At 38.6% G+C, this 19,205-nt stretch overlaps 1 protein-coding gene across 1 annotated transcript in view; it reads right to left on the reverse strand.

The window, feature by feature from the left end:
* The window catches only part of LOC103756343 (vasoactive intestinal polypeptide receptor 1), a 29,957-nt gene that overhangs the window by 4,469 nt on the left and 6,283 nt on the right, over positions 1-19,205 (reverse strand). The window contains exons 2-12 of the mRNA XM_029957806.1: positions 15,557-15,645; positions 15,161-15,260; positions 11,243-11,350; positions 10,432-10,541; positions 6,759-6,856; positions 5,121-5,253; positions 4,565-4,718; positions 2,770-2,830; positions 1,784-1,853; positions 1,040-1,131; positions 389-518 (exon numbers count right to left, since the gene is read on the reverse strand). Coding sequence (XP_029813666.1) covers positions 389-518; positions 1,040-1,131; positions 1,784-1,853; positions 2,770-2,830; positions 4,565-4,718; positions 5,121-5,253; positions 6,759-6,856; positions 10,432-10,541; positions 11,243-11,350; positions 15,161-15,260; positions 15,557-15,645 — 1,145 coding nt within the window. The remainder of the gene's footprint in view (positions 1-388; positions 519-1,039; positions 1,132-1,783; positions 1,854-2,769; positions 2,831-4,564; positions 4,719-5,120; positions 5,254-6,758; positions 6,857-10,431; positions 10,542-11,242; positions 11,351-15,160; positions 15,261-15,556; positions 15,646-19,205) is intronic.

The raw sequence follows: 19,205 nt of genomic DNA on the forward strand, positions 1-19,205 counted from the left end.
TTGTTATATATTCTCCTTATTTCTCCATTCCTCTTGGTTTTATTATATGTGAAATCATTTTCCACAGTTCACTTTAATCCACAGACTGGTCTTCACAGAACTCTTGTTATTCAATTTATTCTTGTTATTCAATATATTGTTATTCAATAAAGGTAGATGTTGTGGGGTTTTTTTGTAATTATTAATATGAAGTCTGACTCAGAATTCAAAAGCAGTATGAGATTTCAAATAAAAAGGGAACAAAAACCAGGAGAGATGCTGAAGGGGGAAGATGGAACGTGTGTGTTGGATTTGGACACACTGGAAAAACCTGCTGTAATAACCAAGCTGAGGGTGTGGTGGTACAGATTAAACCTCTCAGGATTGTTAAATATTTTGTCCATCTTACCTGGAAAGAACCCAAGCCCAGCTCAATGTAAAAACGAGCTTCCAGCCCAGTGCTCTCTGGGAAAAATGCAAATACGATGTAGTGCACTCCAAAGAGGGGGATCAAAAGCAACGTGGATTTAGCAAGTCTCCTGGAAAACCAAGGATTAAAAAACAAGGCAGTGTTAGAAATATGGAATTAGTGACAGCATTTTTATGTTGGAGCATATTTTAATTCACAATGGAGGGAACTACATCCCTGGAAAGATCCCCATTAGCTGTGAGGTGGCTCATAAACAGCAAGGACTAGGTTTGGTTACCAGAACATCAACATCAAGCTACTGCTAAGAATTTGAAGGAAATTTAACTTAAATCTGCATCTTTCTCTATGTGGCCATTTGTGAATTCGTTACCTTACATTCAGTGTTTACACTTTCAATCTGGGTCCTTCCACAGCTGCAAAACTTTCTGGTTTATTTTTTCATTGTCCCCAACCCACCCCACCCTTTTTCCCCTGAAGAAAGAGAGAGAGGTGATATTTGGGATGAACAGGAACATTGTTATTTCTCCTGGGAATTTCTCTCTCTGTTAGAAGAAGAGGAGAACATTTTGTGCCCATAAAATATTTCTCATATCAGAACAGGTCAATATTAAGAAACCCAGAAACACTCACACGAAGTGGCTCGAATGGCTCCCTCCTCCCTCTTGAGATTTCAGTTTATGGACTAGAATTCTGATCACATTAATAAATATAATAAAGTTAATCTGAAAAGACAAGGCAAAACCTGTAAATTTATTATTGCCCAGGAGCTGACACAAATAACTGAAAATCCCCAGTCAGAGCAAGTGCACTGCCATAAACCAGAGCAGATCTGTTCTCAGACCAAATCAAGAGCATTATAAATAGTAATTATTTTTCCCACCCACATATATTTATACATAAAATACGGTGAAAATTATGTTGAATTAATGTAGACCTATGTATCTCAAGCTCAGAGAGAGTAATAATATATTTTATTTATGTTAATAAATATTATATATATAAATAAATAATATTATTTTATTTATATTAATGCCCTGTTTTTCTCGCCAGCAGGTCTTACATGGTTTAAACAGTCCCTTCTGTTCCCTTCATTATTTGGGATAGGGATTACAAGAGATACAGACCTGAATGAAATAGTACTCCCTCTCTAAATTTAGGTGGTGTACATGGGTGGATAAGGGAGATTTCTTTGTCTTAAGTTTACATCCTAAGAACTTATTTAAAAAAAAAAAAAAACCAGATAAAATTATTTCAAAAATATACCAGATAAAATTATTTCAAAAATATACCAGATAAAATTATTTAAAAAATATACCAGGTAAAATGATCTATACGCAGATATTCAAGGGAAAATGAAAAAACACCCAAACATACTAATACAGTTATCAGGATGGGGCCCTTGATGATCCATAAGACCACTCCATTTTCATCATCATCCCAACATCTGAAACCACAAACAAAACAGGTCATGTTATCTGTCCCATGTGAGCTTTTACAACATATAAAAGCACTTTTTCACAGAAAAACGAAGTTTAAATCCCTGCCTAAATGTCCCTGACAGCACTGGAACCCTCACACCTCTCTAAAATCTCTGTGTAACTCAATTTGAAGGAAATTTATCCTGTAAGAAGCAAAGATGGAAGAACCAAAGCAAAATCAAGAAATTTGTATTTTCAGGCTTCTTTCCTGCTCTTCTCACTCCTCTCTGTCATTCATCTGAGTTCTGAGCAGGAAGGTGTAGAACAGTCTCTTTTCCAACTGATTGTCCACATGACCTGGACACCTTCAGGACAGCTTTTAGTAAATAACATTTATATCTGGCTCTCAGATTAAAAGATTAAAATAGAATAAAAATCAAATAATTAAATGGAAACAAATTAACAAGACATGATGTGTTGGTTTAGGAGGTTCTTATTTGAAAAGATTTGGGTTAGTAATATATGGCTGATTTTAAACAGAAACAGTTAATTTCTTAAAATATAATAATTTCCTTATATATAATTATATAAAGGTTATATATTATTATATTTTCTTATATATAATTATATAATTGTATACAATGATAAAAATAATATATTTTCTTAAAATACAATTATTGCAGGTCTGGCCATTAGGGAACTAAATGAAATTTCAGTAGTTACCACGGGTTTATTATCCCATATACAAACACCAAATCAGAAGAATTAAAACTATTTTCTCACAGACTTCCATATGAAGTGTAAAGATTAGAAGCAGAACTTGGGAATACATGAGTTTTTTCCTTTTTTTTTTTTTAAATACCTCTTTTTTCCCCGCCAGCAGAGCAGAACACCATAAAAAACCAGGATATCCTCATCTTCCTTTTCCAAGCTTTGACTTACCCAGTATTTTGTTGGTGGATTCTTGTAAGGACCCAGGCAAACAGCACAGCAGCAGGAGCTCCTGGACAAATCAACATGGAAACACAACAATTATTTGGAATACTGTGTCCCATGGAGACTTTACTCCCAGCACTTTCAGAGTGCAGCAGGTTGGATGCACATTAAAGGACAAATGATGGGTCAGGCAATTTTAAATAACTTTATGAAAGAACTTAACTCGCAGCTCAGGGGGAAAAAAAGGAATACAAGGGCAGGGGAATTTAAAAAAAAGCAAAGGAGAATAAAGGGTGCTGTAAAACTGCATTTTCAAAAATAAGTATTAAGAATTACTTTAGGTTTGCCTATGAATTACAAGCATTTGTGAAGCTCTGGAGCTCTCTTATCCTGTGAATTGTGGCCAACATACAACTTTTTGTACACTAGGTGGAAGAATTCACATTTTTGTCCTCTATTAATCACTCTGGACCCATCAGCTGATAAGAATTCCATGAAAACTTAATTAAATCCAGCAACTGGTGATTTCTATTCCCACTTTTTACTGCTTATCCTTCTATCCTTCTACATTTATGGCTGATTTTGTTTTAAGAAGGCCTATAAAGTAGAAATTGCTTTTGCTCTCTTTCTGTGGAATTGAATTTCCAAAGACCAAGTGACTTTCAAAGCTGCAGAAAAAAAAAGGGACTCTAATCTGAAACAAGTGACATTTTCACTGATAAACAGACAGAAATAAAGGTAACATCTTTCTAAATACCACTTGAGATCTTTAAAAAAAGGCCTAGAGGGTGTTCTTCTAAATTTTAGCCCTTTGCTAAAGTCCTTTAAAGCTGGGACCACGTTCAGTTCAAGTGGTCTGTTTAATTAATGAAGAGAAATATTTACATCCATATCACCTAAGATCTGAGTTACCCCTGAGATGTCTCTCCCCTTCCATTTATTCCAGAAGTAAATGAGGATTTCTACATTATTAATTGAGTTGTTTCTTTTGTTCTCTCAATTTAGCCATGATTAATCAAGGTCTGAGAGTCTAATTTCAGACAGTCAAAAATTAGCTCAAAAAATTGGAATAGCTCAAAAAAATTGAATTATATAAAGTCTGAGAATCTCAATATAAAGGATGAATTAATATTTACTTGAGGATAATTTGGATTTCAATGCTAAGGCAAAAAAATGGCATTTTGTAACTGCTTAATTTGGGTGCCTCTTTTTTAAAATAGCTGAGGTGAGGCACAGGAATATCTGAGAGTCATAAAAATAACTCTCTCCAATGAATGAAATTTTAGGTCTTACCCATTCCTGTTCTGACAATCAGAGAAAATTTTAATTGCTGTAAAATCTCAAAGAACTTCTTAAAGCCGGGAGTTCTTTTAAAAACAAAACAAAAGAGAAGAATTGTTTGATTCCTGAGCCTGAACTCACGTGATCTAAGATTAATCTCTCAGGTTCTGTTTCCTAAAAGCAAAATGCCAACTTTAAGTTAGTCACCCAAACTTCCTTAGTCAGTGGAGGAAGACAAAGTGTTTCTAGGATGTTATCCAGACAAATTAGTCATCATCTTGAGGACTGGATTTATCACCCCTGTGGTGAGTGGTGTAAATAACCAATAAGATAAATAAATAAGATAAGAAAGGCAATACAGTGATGTGTGGTTTTCATGTAACACTACTGAATAAACAGGTAACTTTCCTCAGAATGGTGGCACCTCTGACAGGCACATTTTGTCTCAAAACACATGTTTTATTTATTTCTGACAGTAAACAGAGATGGTAGATAACACAGAGAGAGCAGGAATACTGACCCCAGCCAGTGACTATGAACCACCACACGAACTGCTTGTTGGAAACAAAGGTCAGCAGGAGCAGGGTTTGCAGGTAAATCCCTTCAATGAGAAGCCAGAAGAAATTGGCCAAAATACTGAACTGGAAAAATGCCACAGCAGCCTTACAGGCAACCTGGAAGTGCAGGGGGAGAAAAATATGTTACATCTACTCTCATTATGTCTGGTTTCTCTCCAGACAGATGCAAAATTCAATATGACCACACAAGAACAAAGACATTCTAACAATATTTCAGTAGGTTTGAGGTTCCATAATTTGAATTGACTTTACTTCAGTTTTTTGAAAGACAAATACTGGGTTTCTCTCACAGATTAAATTCTTTGCTAGCAGAACTTGTTACAGCTTCATTAGAGACATGTACTTTAGATATCAAAGCTGAGTGCAGCCATAGCTGCACTTGGTCTTTGTGTTGTTTGTTTTAAGATTTCAGTCCTAGCAAACAAAAGAGAAATGGGACTTAGGAATCCCAAGAATGAAATGTTAACTCGAGGATAAAAGAGAGGGGAGGTTCAGTACCGTTGACATTAGGCAGTGGTCCATAGTTTCATCTGCAAACAAAACAGCATCTTTGGTGAAAACAGCAATTGCCCTCAAGATAAAGGAGACAAACAGGTGCATGTGGATGTAATTCCGTGTACAGTGGAATTTTCTGACATGGAAAGAGAAAACAAAAATTGTTCTTCACCAGAAATTTCTCGTGGTCTCAGCAAAACTCAAACTGCCAACACCTCCCAGAGCAAACAAATGACCTGCCACTGTTTGAGAGGGAGACAGACATGAGGGAACAGAGCAGTTATTATCTGTTTAAGCTAATAAAAATTCCAGTGTAATTGTCCCTGAATCACCACAGATTTAGAGGAGATGCCAGAAGCAGAGAGTAACTGTGGGACTCTTGGGCTGTGTTACAATAATGCCTTTTAATTATTCTAAATAATATTTTTGTTGAACGAGCTTGCAAAAGGCTCAACAAGGTTTTCAGCCCCTTTCTGGTCAGAGAGAAGAGAAGGTTGAATGGGTGTCAGTCACATTCTGTAAGGTGGGTGCCAGAGAAGGGGTTGCCTTGCCCTAAACTACATTAGTTTGATGAAGGGTTGCTGAGGGAGCTGGGGAGGCTCAGCCTGGAGAAAAGAAGGCTCAGGGGGGACCTTCTCACTCTCTACAGCTTCCTGAAAGGAGGTTGTAGCCAAGTGGGTATCAGGCTCTTCTCCAGAGTAACAGGGACAGGACAAGAGGAAAAGGCCCCAAGTTGTGCCAGAGGAGGTTTAGATTGGATAGTAGGAAAATTTTCTTTATGGAAAGGATTGTCCAGCACTGGCACAGGCTGCCCAGGGAAGTGGTTGAGTCCCCACCCCTGTGGGTATTTAAAGCACATGTAGATGTGGCACCTGGGGACGTGGTTTAGTGGTGGCCTTGGCAATGCTGGGTTAATGGTCGGAGTTGAGGATCTCAAACACCTTTTCCAACCTAAATGATCCCATGATTCCATTTCCCTGGGTTGCCCTGTCCACACTTCTACCTTGAGCTGATGGAATCTCCTTCAAGGCTTGGGCATATCAGCCTCGTGGTCCTGGGATGTGACCTTTGAGAATGCCAACCCACCCCAGTTAGGAAGCTGCTTCTGTGCTCTGCCCTCCTGTCTGCACAGTGGCTTTAACTCTTGCCCAAGAGCACTGGAACCACTCAAACCCAGGATCCATTTCCTGATATCATCAGATGTAACATTTAAATTTATTTAAACGTCTTCCTGTAGCTCTCAGCTCTGGAAACCTTTCACAGAGGGAATGAACAGTTTAGAATCACCTCTGGTTCAGGACCATGAGACAGTGTTTCTGCAGGGTATGTCCTGCCATATGCTGAAGGAATTGTTTTCTTATACTAATAGTGATGTAAGTTTGGGCACCTCCACTGTATGGTGGCATTAAAGAGACTAAATCAGACTGCCCAGGCAGCTTGGATGTTTTAACATCTGCAGGGAAATACTACAGCACAAATAGAGAAAGACCCACCACCATCAACAGCATTATGTCTCAGAATGATTAGAAAATAATAATTAAAAATACTTAAAAGCCCACAAAGCAAAACCACAGAGGATTTGATGGAAATTAGGATGAGATTGTCTTAAGACATCCTGAAAAAGAGCCCATTTATATTTACCTGAAGGCAGCAAAGACAATTAGAGCTGTAACGAGTGAAGTCACTGATGCTGCATAGCCAGCGGTGTAGACACGCCAAAATGCAGAATAATAGGATTTCTGGGGGGAAAAGAGACACAGTCTGATGCAGGGGATTCTGGAGGATGAATGCTATGGGTGCTTATTTCACCAGGACACATTTTCACCACTTATTTTCACTTATTTCACCAGTACCACCACCCCTGTGCTTGAGATCTGCTTCAGGTTTTTCCCTCCACCACAAACATGTTTTCCTTTAAATCCTACTGAACCTTACACAGGAGACAGGTTTCACAGCCCACAGGCTCATCTGACCCCTCTGACCATGTCTTACAGGGAAATTTTTTAGCTTTTTTTTTAAAGTAACTGCATTTTCTCTTGTTGGTACCTAAAGAGTCTGGGGCACTGAAACCTCCTGGTGGGTGATTTGTGAATCTGTCACTTCAGGCCTGAGCCAGACTCAATAAACATTGATTTTCATAAAGAGCTATGGCTGAAAGAGAAATAAAACTTGGCAATTTGTAGGTGAGGGAACTGAAATACTGAGAAACAGCTCCATCATATTGTGGAGGTGAGAAAGTTAAAGCCAAGAAAATCACCTCACAGTCAATGCTTTGGACAAACAGTTCATTCCATTCCTATAAACTGTAACACTATAAACTCTTTACAGTTCATTTCTTTTCAAATTAAACACCCAGTGTAGTGAGAAAAATGAAGCATATCTACATGGCTTTAACTATGCAAATTTTATTCTGATTGACTACAAAATCACCTAATTATTTAAAATCCCAAGGAACTAAATTCTCTGAATCCAGGCAAATTTCCCCCTTACTAATGCAATGGATGCTTTGTTCTCTAATTGATCCAAAATCTGTTTGTCCAAAAGGCTGCAATTCTAGGCTGAGACAAGTGATTAGCAATTTTAACTAGAGCCATAAATAAATCATGTAATCCTGACAAGATAGGAATCAGTCTGGTGTTTCTGATATAGTCCTAATCTTTTATACAGTATTTCCAAAACACAGAAGAAAATGGGAAAACAGGTTCTTCAACTGAATAATGAAGTATTTCAATTCATTTTATCTGTTTTTGTAGGATAGATAAAAAAAAAACATTATGCAGAGGACATCACAAGTGTTCACTGCACATACAAAATACAAAGCAAGTGGATCTCTTGGAATATAATTGGGATTCTTGTTACTTCCCCATGTTTGCAATGCATCCGAGATTGCTGATCTTATCTTCCTTTTCTAGTCAAACCTGGGGGATTTGACTGGAATAACAAACTAAACACAGTCAGGGCCTCTGAATTGAAGTCTTCCATACTGTTGAAATGTTCCTTGCTGGATTTTAGCCTAGGCCAGCCACAAACTGGTTTAGCATAATCCAGGGACTGCTTGGGGGAAACCCAAGCTCTGGGGGTGGCCAGCTGGTCCCAGGGCTGGAGAACTGTGCTCCAGAATATGTCCCCTTCTGAATCTTACATCCCTTCTGAACTGTTTATATGCTTTCCACCATCTTCCCAGCTGTTTTTTAAGCATTTATTTATGTTTTTTTTTAAGCATTTATCTTTCTGCTTCCCTAAAGGGCAAAGAATTACAAATATTCCTAATTTATAGGTGGGAGATCGAGCTCCAAATATCTTTACTCCCTGTAAAGATATTAGAACCATTCTAGGTTCTAAGTTCATGGAGCCAAATTTCTGAAGCAAATTGTGTCTACATTTCCCAAAGATTTAGATCTGAACTAGTTTGTGCTCGAGCCTGTGTGCCTGGAGAACAAAATGGTTACCTCCAGATAACACCCAGAGTGTCAGTGATGACAACCCTCCTCACCTTTTGGTGTCTTGCTCTGGCTTGTGATAAATGGCTTTTTTTTCTGAAGTGTTTATATGCTTTCCAGCATCTTCCCAGATGTTTTTTAAGCATTTATTTATGGGGTTTTTTTAAAAACATTTATCTTTCCAGCTTCCCTAAAGGGCAAAGAATTACAAATATTCCTAATTTATAGATGGGGGATTCAGCTCCAGATATTTTTACCACTTGTTACAGCCATTCTTAGGTTCTACATTCACCTAGTCAAATTATTATTATTATTATATGAAGCAAATTTTGTCTACACTTCCCAAAGATTCAGATATCTGAACTAGTTTGTGCTTGAGCTTGTGTGCCTGGTTAATTCCAGATAATACTCAGTGTTAGTGATGACAACCCTCTCCACCTTTCTGTATCTTGCTTTGGCTTGTGATAAATGGCTCTTTTCTGAACTGTTTACATGACTTTTTGAGAGTGAAACATTAAAAAAACCCAGCTGTATTAATAAAATGCATTAATAAATTGCATTAAGAAAATATTTATTTGGTGAATTGAAGCTCTTGCTGTATTTTCAAACCATCTACAAATAAACCACTGTGTTTTCTGGTTTGTTCCATCTTTTTTTTTTTGTAATTTGATATGCCTTTTTGACACTTATTATGGTGTACACGATACCTTTTTTTCAGTTTCCTGAAAAAATAAGTCACGGAGATTCCAAAGCTCAAAAGCCCCGTATAAAAATATTGATTTGGATTCTTAAAAAAACATCTTGAAATTTTTACCCAGAACTATTCATCTGTTTTGCTAACTTGGGTTTTTCAATACCTATTGCAAACACTTGCGTGGATGTACATAATCCTACTTTTTTGGGATGTGCAAGAGGAGCCTTGTTCAATGCAGACTGAAAGGAGGGGGTGGAGACATCCCTGTTCTCTCTTGCTGGGACTGTCCCATCTCTCAAATTTCAGAACTCCAAGGCAGAGGCAGCCTCTCTGTTAATTAATTAATTAATTAATAACCTTCAGCCAGGAGAAGTTCACCAGTGAGGGACCAGCAGAGTGTGAGGCATTCCCATCCTGGGGCCAAGTAGGGGGATGAGGAATATGGGAATTAAAATCATATGAAGATGTGGCAGTGAAAGAAATTCTGCAGGAGCTTAACTAAGTGCCAGTGATGGTCATCAGATAGGAAAAATAGAGGTTTGCTGCCTGCTCCATGAACACCTACAGGAAAGTATAAAAGTTATCATTTCATAGAGTGGTTTGGGTCAGAAGGGACCTTCAAAGATCATCCAATTCCAACCCACCTGCCATAGGCAGGGACACCTTCCCTTAGACCTGCTTGCTCAGGGTCCTCTGCTCAATGGCATCCAAGAATTCCCTCACAAAGGTGTGCCTTGACCACCATGCTAGAAAGTCACGGACTAATTTTTTCTGATTGACTTAAAATCTGGGGGGAAAAAAATCAACTGGAGGCATACAGAGGAATTTTCCCTGAAAAATTCCCTGTGGTGAGCTTGGTAGGGCTTCCTTGGGATATGGGTGCATGATGAGAACTAAAATCACCTCTGTTAGAGAGCCAAAGTCTTTTTTAGGCAGGAAAAGTGAACTAATCATGAGTTTACTCATTAACAACAAGAGGAGACATTTACACAGAGAAGGAAGTATTTCTTGCTACTCACTTGCTTTCTATTAAGCCTAATTTGTTAAACAAGCATTAAATACACCTAAAATTTTGGAGTTTAGCACTGAAAATGGGTAATTACTGGGTTCTGACAGGAGTCAGATGTGTGGAGCTACTCAGTACTCTCAGGAAAGGATGCTCTGGAAATCAAACACTCACCTGATCCTCAGGTCCTTTACTGGAACCTTCATCAAACCCACAGGCAACAGTGTATGGGGGGAATGGTTCTGACCAATGTGCCTCCTGTGTGCAATTCCTCTGGAGGAAACCTTTCATGGGAAAAGAGAGCAGAGAATTAATTAGGGGAGGGGGGTGGTGCTGCTGCTGTTCTTTAGGTTTGGATGAGCAACAACAATTTCTTATTTCTACTTTGATCCTTAAGTCAGGGACTTACAGGTCTAGACATGTCCAGCAAGTTAAGCTGTAGGGTTCCAATATTCTGTATATCATTTGAAAATGTGGAAATTCGTTTCAAGATGCAGTGAGACTTGAGCATTTCATATGGGAAATCAATTCTGTAAATTCAATACTTACGTGGAGGAAATCAAATTACACATTTACAACATATTTGGGGATTGTACACAAAGCTCTGAGCCACCTGATCTATATTGGAAATCAGATACAAGTTTTAAACTCGGTCCTGCTCTGACTGAAGGAATGGACCAGATGACCTCAGTAGGTCCTTTTTAATATTAATTATTTTATGAGTTTATAAATCAGTGATTCTACAACATATTCCTTTACAAAGTTAGTAACATAGTGCAATTATCCATCACTTTTAGACCATGAAAGAAATGAGACAATTCAGTACAGCATAATGCAAGGAAATATTGACCACAAGCCAAGATGTGTATCTGGATAGCTACTGTATGATAGCATTGGGAATCAGGAAAAAATGTAGGAATTTTCAGCTATTAGAATTTATTTAAAATAAAATAATTAAAAAAAAAGTAGGGACAAAAAGTCTTGCCATGGGTATTGGTGAATTCTTCGAAAAATCGTGGACAGGGAATTTTCACCACTTCCCCAAAAGTGGCTCTGGGCCAGCAGGTTAAACCATCCCAATCTCTGGCACATCCTGTAAGAAAAAAAGTGCTTCTAAATAAAGAGAAACACAGAGAACATCACGCAGTTGATCTCCCATAATGACATTTTCTGTGGCTTTCCCACTAATTCACATGCAGGAAGAGCCACAACAGGGCATGCAGCACTGAAGGGAAGGAGAGAATTGTTTTCCTCTTCTCCTTGGATGCATCCTTGATCACATATGCATTTGGCATTCCAGCTGGACATTCCTCCACCTTATCTTGTGAGAGAATATACCTGAAATTCAAACAGACACACAATCTGAAAGTCAAATCTCTTGGAGCTCTTGCTATTGTCAAAACAAAACCCACCAAAATTAAAATATTGAATAATTATTAGCACCTGAGATTTCTCATCGCTGGTTCCAGGGCCTGACTGAAAAAATCAGACTTAGAAGTTCAACCTTAATCCCTTGATTTCCTGCTAAAACTCTACCAGTTTTACCTGGCTTGAAGGAAATAAGGGTGAAATCCCAGTATTAGGAAACCAATGGTATTTTTGCAATGGATTTCAATAAGGATAAGATTCATCCCATCGTTGGGAATAGGTGCATCCATGAGGTTGCTTAAACCAGAGGCTGCTGGTTGATGACACAGGAAATTATGTTGGTTATGAGTCCATTAAAAAGGGTTTTCTCAGAAGCTTTGGTTAATCCCAGGTTTGCCACAGATGCATCACAGTGACACTTCCAGCTGTGGGCGAGTAGGTGTGGGGGCAGCACAGAAAAATTACCAGCATGTAAAAGTGCCTGAACAAACTGAAAAAAAAAAAAAAAGCATCATTCTGCAACCCCAACTAACCCCCAGGTGGTCGTAAGGTGGATATAAAGCAGTGCAGGAGTTTGGGTTGGGGAGGTGTTATTTTCTTTCATGACTCTTTTCTGCTTCCTCTGGGGGGAGATGATAAGGCAAAGCTAAAATTGTGAGGAGCTGAAATGTGGAAGAAATATCACTTACCTGTAGCTGAGTTAAGCTGCTCTCTGGCTTCCAAAAGGAGAGCCCTGAGAATCTCCCACACCATTGTCCTCACGTGACCCTTGGAAGGATGCAATTCCTGGTATCCCCAATTTGCCAGATGGCAAAATAGAGGCCCTGATTCATTAACTATGATTTTAATTGCCTAAAATATGTCAGCTAATCTCAGCTCTGTTCCCTTTGTAAGCAGAGGAAAGAGACAGTGGCTTCCAGCCCGTGATTCATCCCAAATATTGGAGGCCTCTTTCTGAGGGCAGGATGAATCACTGGCTGCAAATACCTGGGTCTGGCTGATGATTATACCCTAAGATAGGCTGCTAATTTTTGAATTATTAAAGCCAGGTAATGTTAGTCCCTCTTACACATGCAATGGTCCATGTGCATGGACTTAGCAACTGAAGTGCTCCTTCTTAGAGGGACTATAATAGAGTTGAAGAGTTGGGTCTAAAAATCTAATTTATGTGGCAATGTGGGGTTAAAAATGAGATTCCATTCCCTGTGTAGTAAAGGAATCTGTATGTTTTAAATCTTAAATTTGGCTTAATTTCCAGCGACTTCTTCAATGTATATCAAAAAAACCGCTGAGTGCAGAAGCCAAAAGGGAATTTTTCATGCCAAGGTTTTCAAGAGAGTTGTGGGTGTCCAAGTCACCTGAGACTCCATAAACTGCAGCAGGAGCTGTATCAAGTAATGTTGACATCACAGATATTCAAGTCTTGCTCAGTAATCCAGGGCTGTTTCTTTTTTAGACAGTGGAGGAAAAATAAGTGTTTTTTTAGAGCTTGGTTTATTTGACCTATTTTACACATCTACTTCAAAATGAGACAGTCTGGCTGCTGATGACACTCATTAGACAGTGCCCTGTACAACAAGAATAGTGTGGAACTACTTTGGATCAAAATCTCTGTAACACAGACTAATCCCAGCACAGCTTCTCTGTGACTGCTCAGAAGTAACTCTACAAACTGTGATCCTTCTCCTTGCCTCGCTGAATTCCTGAAAACCAAAACACAAGCTATGGACTCTTACTAATTTTAGTCTAGTTTTATCCTCCAGATAAAATACTGGAGATAAACTGGTTTTCTGGATCTAATGTTTAATTTCAAAATGCCTTGAGAAAGGCTGTGAACACCAGAACAGATTCTCATTAAGGTCTTTCCATCTCTAGAGAATAAAAGGTGGAAAGGAGAGCTTTGAGAAGCTCAGAGCTGACAAGGTTGAAGATTTTTAAATAGTTTAACAGAACTTCCAGGGCTTTTTATTTCCTTGAGTAACCTTTGCTACAAAGAGGATTAAAAAATGATGTCATTATTGTTGTGTTAAAGAGGAGGAAACTTGGAATGACATCCTGGAATGCATCTAACAGATAATTTTTGAAAATACCTGATTTATGCCAGAATGTCTTTTTGAGTGGATTATTGTGTGCTGCAAGTGCAAAATGTGTCCAAGAGATATTATGGACTTGATTAAAGTGTGTGGGGTGGAATATCACCAAAATAGAGTAGGAAACTAGAAGAGGAATATGGAAGGTTAAAGTGATTGGAAATACTGCACAATAATATATAAGACAAAGGAAATATCCTGGGGGTTGGACTGTAATTTCCAATAGGCTGATAAAGGCAGATTTCCAGGGGGTTACAATTCTTCTATACCAACCAGAAAAAAAAATTAACCTCTCATAATTCACATAACTGAAAAATCTCACTGAGGTGGATTCAAACTTTTCTAAGCAAAGTTGGCTGGAAAAAATCTGACTGAACTTTGGAGGGTTTGAACGTTCCAAAATTTCACTTTGAATTATTTCTAAGCGTGTCTCCACAAGGTCAAAACCCCAGGAGGGAACACCCTACACAGCATTTTCAATATATTTTACAGGCTCTGTTACGTGTTCATTTTAGTTTTCAAAATTTATATCTGAGCACGGAACAGGCTTCAAAACACCACCACAATAAATCTCCTCAAGCAAACGAATAACATGTAAAACTGTGGAAATATAATATTTTGAAGAACTTGGGATTTTTTTTTTTATTTTTTTTTCTCCCCCCAAAGAACATTTTCAGCATGTGAATGATTCCCAACATGATATAATTGCAACACGTTTTTCAGCATCTTCTGTGGAAATTTCTTTGGTATTTTGGGTATAGAATACACCAAATACTTTACTAATGTGAGACATTCCAAGTAGGGTTTTCCTTCCCTAACTAAGCTACTTAACCTGCCTAAGTATGAACCAATCATCTTATTTTCTTTCTGTAGCAGTAAAGAGAAATTCTACTCCAGAAAATTATTAATTTCATTCCAAAGTGTCTAAAATGCAATGAAATGTGTTCTAGGGACACCCACCCTCCTCCATGTACTTTAAAGGATTCTAAGAAGACAAATTCTGCCTTAGACATTGAGCTTTTAAAGATGCCCAAAATGAGATGAGGTAAAAGTCCCAGCCTAGACAAGAAGCATTTCAAGCCATTAAGAAACCAAATAAAAGAGGAATCTATTGGAAGCCAATAAAACCCATCCATTGGAAACCAAATAAAGAGGAATCTACTGGAAACCAAATAAAAGAGGAATCTATTGGAAGCCAATAAGAAAAAACTATTGGAAAGCAAATAAAAGAGGAATCTATTGGATACCAAAAAAACAAATCTATTGGAAACCAAATAAAAATAGGAATCTGTTGGAAGCCAAGAAAACCCATCAACTGGAAACCAAATAAAAGAGGAATTTATCTGGGAAGTTTTACTTAGGAGAACAAATGATATCTGACATTGTGCCCATGAAAAGATATCCAAGGGATATTCATACCAGAGTTTGACAATCAGGATTCTTACCTTTAAGATCAGGAGAAACAGATTCATTCTGTTCCAGGCAGAGAGCCTCCTCTTTGACCACCTGCTGGAATATCTTGCATTCTGGATGGATTCCCCCAACCTTGGTGAAAGACAAAAAAAAAACTCAAGAAATTCTGTTGTCATCAGAATGAGAAGAGCCGGATTTCTTTCCAGTTTGTACCTGCTGGCTCATATTTTGAGGTCTAAGGATGTGAAAACTCTAGCTGAAGGTTTTTCTGCAAATAAACGGCAGGAGGAGGCTGGGATCTCATACAGTTATTGATTTTTATCCATGTCTGTGTGTGAATTCCACATGGACTCTTCAGGTTATCACAATAATCAAGCTCAAGCAGCACCTCTTCTCCAATATGGACATTTATACCACCTCTCCTTTACACCCATGTTTTCCACAAAACTTAAATGGATTTCACACTCCTTGGATCTCCATCTCTTTGTCAGCTGGACAAAATTGGATGGTCCATCAGCTGTGGGAATATTCACACCAAGTCCTCCAAACATACATTTCCTGCTCATAAAACAGTACATACATTTCCCATAAAACAATTTCTCCCTTTCCCCATAGGAAAACCCATACATTTCTTCCCCACAAAACAATAAAAGTAAATATACCTGTTAATTTGTTTTTTGGTTTGGGTTTTTTTGGGGTTTTTTTGTTTTTGGTTTTGGTTTTGGTTTTGGGTTTTTTTGAGGGGGCTTTGTGGTTTTTTTTTTTTTCTGTTTTGTTTGGTTGGTTTTTGTTGTTTTGTTTGTTTGATTTTTGTTTGTTTCGGAGTTTTTTTAGTTGGTTGGTTTTGTTTTTCTGTTGTGGCTTTTTGGTGGGGTTTTTTTGTGTGGGTTGTTTGTTTGCTTGTTTTTTTTAGTTAAAGACTTTGAGTGTTTTCAGAACTAGATATTACCAAAATATTCCTATTTGGATTCTTGGGATTCTTCTAAGAATCAAGTTTTCTTTAGAGCAGGAATTAGCCCTAAGTGAGATGATAAAGTTCTAATTACCCTTCAGGAGGGTGTGTCTACTCTGCTTTGACGTTGAGAATAACAGTTTGGGCTCTTGGTCTCCTTTGAAACCCTGAGATTACAGTGCCATGAAAGTCACTCTACTGAGAGAGCATCAGGTTCTTCCCTTCTGAATTATAAAAATAGAAGCAATTAATAGGAGCAGGAGTTTTATATCCATTAGAGCTTAAGTAAGAAATACTGAAGTCCAATAATTCAGAGAAAAAAAGGAAAATGGTGGTCTTGGCCACAGTTTAATCTGAATTTTATCAATATGTTATCTGAGGATGTTGCACACACCTTAGACAGAGACACTGCACCATTTTAACAGATGGTGAAATGAGAAAATTTTAATGACTTGTTTTGGAAGCTTAAGAAATTAAGCTTCATTTAAAGGGATAAGGGAACCTTCACTTAAACAGCCAAATGGATTTCTAGATAGCAGTTGCTGAATAGAGTCTACACTCAGCTTCTTAGTGACTTAGTGACACTATTTTGTGTTATTTAGAGGTTTGCATGTATTTTGTTTGGCCCTCACCTCTCACACCAGAAATTTTCATGTCCCCTGTGATCCTGCACCGTGTCTCTTGTGATTTTTAAGTTCTAAATAACCTAGAACATCCCAAAATCATCCCCTCTGCAAAGGCAATTGCATTCTGAGGAAGAACCTCCAGTGTCAGTGTCCATGTGTGGTGTGGTTATTTCATTATCTCAGGTTCTCTTGCAGTCCATGGGAATTCAAAGGATGTCTCAGCCCCCCAGAAATGCTTGTTTGGGGTGTTCTGAGGTATCTCAGCCCTCCTGTGTAGATTCTGCATTAGTTTTGTCAGCCCCATATAAGAATTTGATGTCTCAAAAGCACTGTTTGATGTTTCAGGTGTTTCTACAAACCCACGTTTAGGACAAAGTTAAACCCAGAGTCAACAGAGCTGAGGAAGGAACTGAACTGTGATCAGGCAACTGAATCCTGCATCAAAACCACCTTTGGGATAATTGGGATCTACAAGACATAGGAAGTGCTACAAGGAACAGAGCAGGGGGTTTGCTTCTTTGCAAGTTATGTTATTTAAGGCAAAGCCAGGGGCTCAGTTGATGGTTAAATTCACGGGAATTATGGATTGAAGGCTTTCTGAGACATTTCTGAGGGAGGCTGGAGGCTGTTCAAACCTCCAACGACTTTGAAAATTCAATTCAGATGCAAACATCACTGCTAGATTGCCTTTCAGTCCCAGGAAGTTGATTTATTGGCCTTCAAAATGTTTTCAGTGAGAAGGGCAACCAGGACTCCCTTCAGCCTCCAGAGAAACTTTACTGAAGTCATGCAGAATTTTACATCTTAGCAATAATATCTGCTGAGGGGAAAAAAGGAGAACACAATTTTATCTTTGAAAACCTTTGAAAATTCTGCTTACATTTGGGTTTTAAAGTAGCATAGGCAGACTTCTTTTAATTATGAGGCCCCAGAGACGGTTCATACATGCTAATATTAGAACAGAAAGAAGATTAAGGGCACTGTTTGAAAAGAAAGTTAAGACATGGTTTTTTTCATGCATTATGTTCCTCTAGTGGGTAATTCCAAATAAATTTCATAGATCAGCATGAGTGACTCTTAAAATAGTACTTCTTGCTCTTCAGCTATAGTAGCAGAGTTCTTAAATGAAATTTTTCAGGTATTAATAGGATCCCTGCTCATTGCTTTATTTTTAAACTTACATTTCACTTTGCAGTTTGCCTATATAACAATCAAATTATTTGAGTAGAAGCAACAAAATCGTTGCTACATAAATCTCTCACTGTTTCAGTTCATAAACATGGATTTGGCTGGACAGGAAAAAGGCATCCTCTACCTTCTCGAATTTCTGGACTCTGTCACTCCTGATAAACTTTATATTTGGAATATTATTAGGCTTGATGTTTAAAAATCATGACAGCTTGACAACTTACCATCTATACTGAGTCCTCTGGTGAAAGGCTTAAAAGCACTGACCAGCCCTAACCCAAAATGGAATCAAAACATGGAATTTGAAATGTTTTTGAGAAACGAGCACTGGGCAGAGAAGAGGTAAATTAGCTCCCACCTCCTGCCAGAAGTGCTGGGAATGGTGGAAACACACATAATTAGCCATGAAAAATTTCAGAGGAGGAAGAGTTATTTTCCTCCAGAAGTCAGTTTAAGAGGCACAGACAGGCAGGTGATAGGGGTGGAACATAAACGAGGGACTGAGCTCCCCAAACAGGACATCACACCCTGAGTGTGTCACAGCTGCTCCCTGCTGCTCCAAGGAGGCTGCAGCTCCTTTTTAAATCTGTTTTGGTAAATCTACCCCTGCTGAACCAGAGCCTCAGCCCCCATTTTTCAGCAGAGCTGGACTGAAATTAGGGGAATGCTCTTCATTTACAGTCCTTGGGGGAGCCCGTGCCCTACATGTGGAGAAGTGGTACTGTGGTGATTTGACAGAAGAATTGCTGTAACAAATCAGATCCCTGCTCCGTGTAATCCAGACTCCTGCTTCAGAAAACAGGGATAAATCACCAGAAAATATGATTTTATTATTTATTCTAGAAATCTTGACCAAGAACTAATGACCCTCAGAGGTTATTTAGGCCCTGGCACAGGTTGCCCAGAGAAGCTGTGGCTGCCCCAGCCCTGGAAGTGTCCAAGGCTGGGTTGGAGGGGGCTTGGAGCAACCTGGGCTAGTGGAAGGTGTCCCTGCCCATGGCAGGGGTTGGAAATGGATGATCTTTAAGGTCCCTTCCCACCCAAACCATTCCAGGATTCTGGGATACCAGTGGTGAGACTGGAGCCAACCCCACTACCACTGATAAACAAACAATTAACCAACGTGCCCACATTTTGTTTGCTTCAGGGCTACTGGGTTTGGGGTGGGTGTGATTACAACCACAGGACCCACAGTTTTAATTACAGACTAGACCATTCCATATGTTAAATATTACTGACACCTCAGTAATCAACATCAAGTGCAACTGCAGATGTAACCTACAGACTATCCCATAAGAAGAGAAAACAAGT

This window comes from Manacus vitellinus, unplaced genomic scaffold, assembly GCF_001715985.3.
Source record: "Manacus vitellinus isolate BGI_N305 unplaced genomic scaffold, ASM171598v3 scaffold_12_pilon, whole genome shotgun sequence".
Taxonomy (NCBI): domain Eukaryota; kingdom Metazoa; phylum Chordata; class Aves; order Passeriformes; family Pipridae; genus Manacus; species Manacus vitellinus.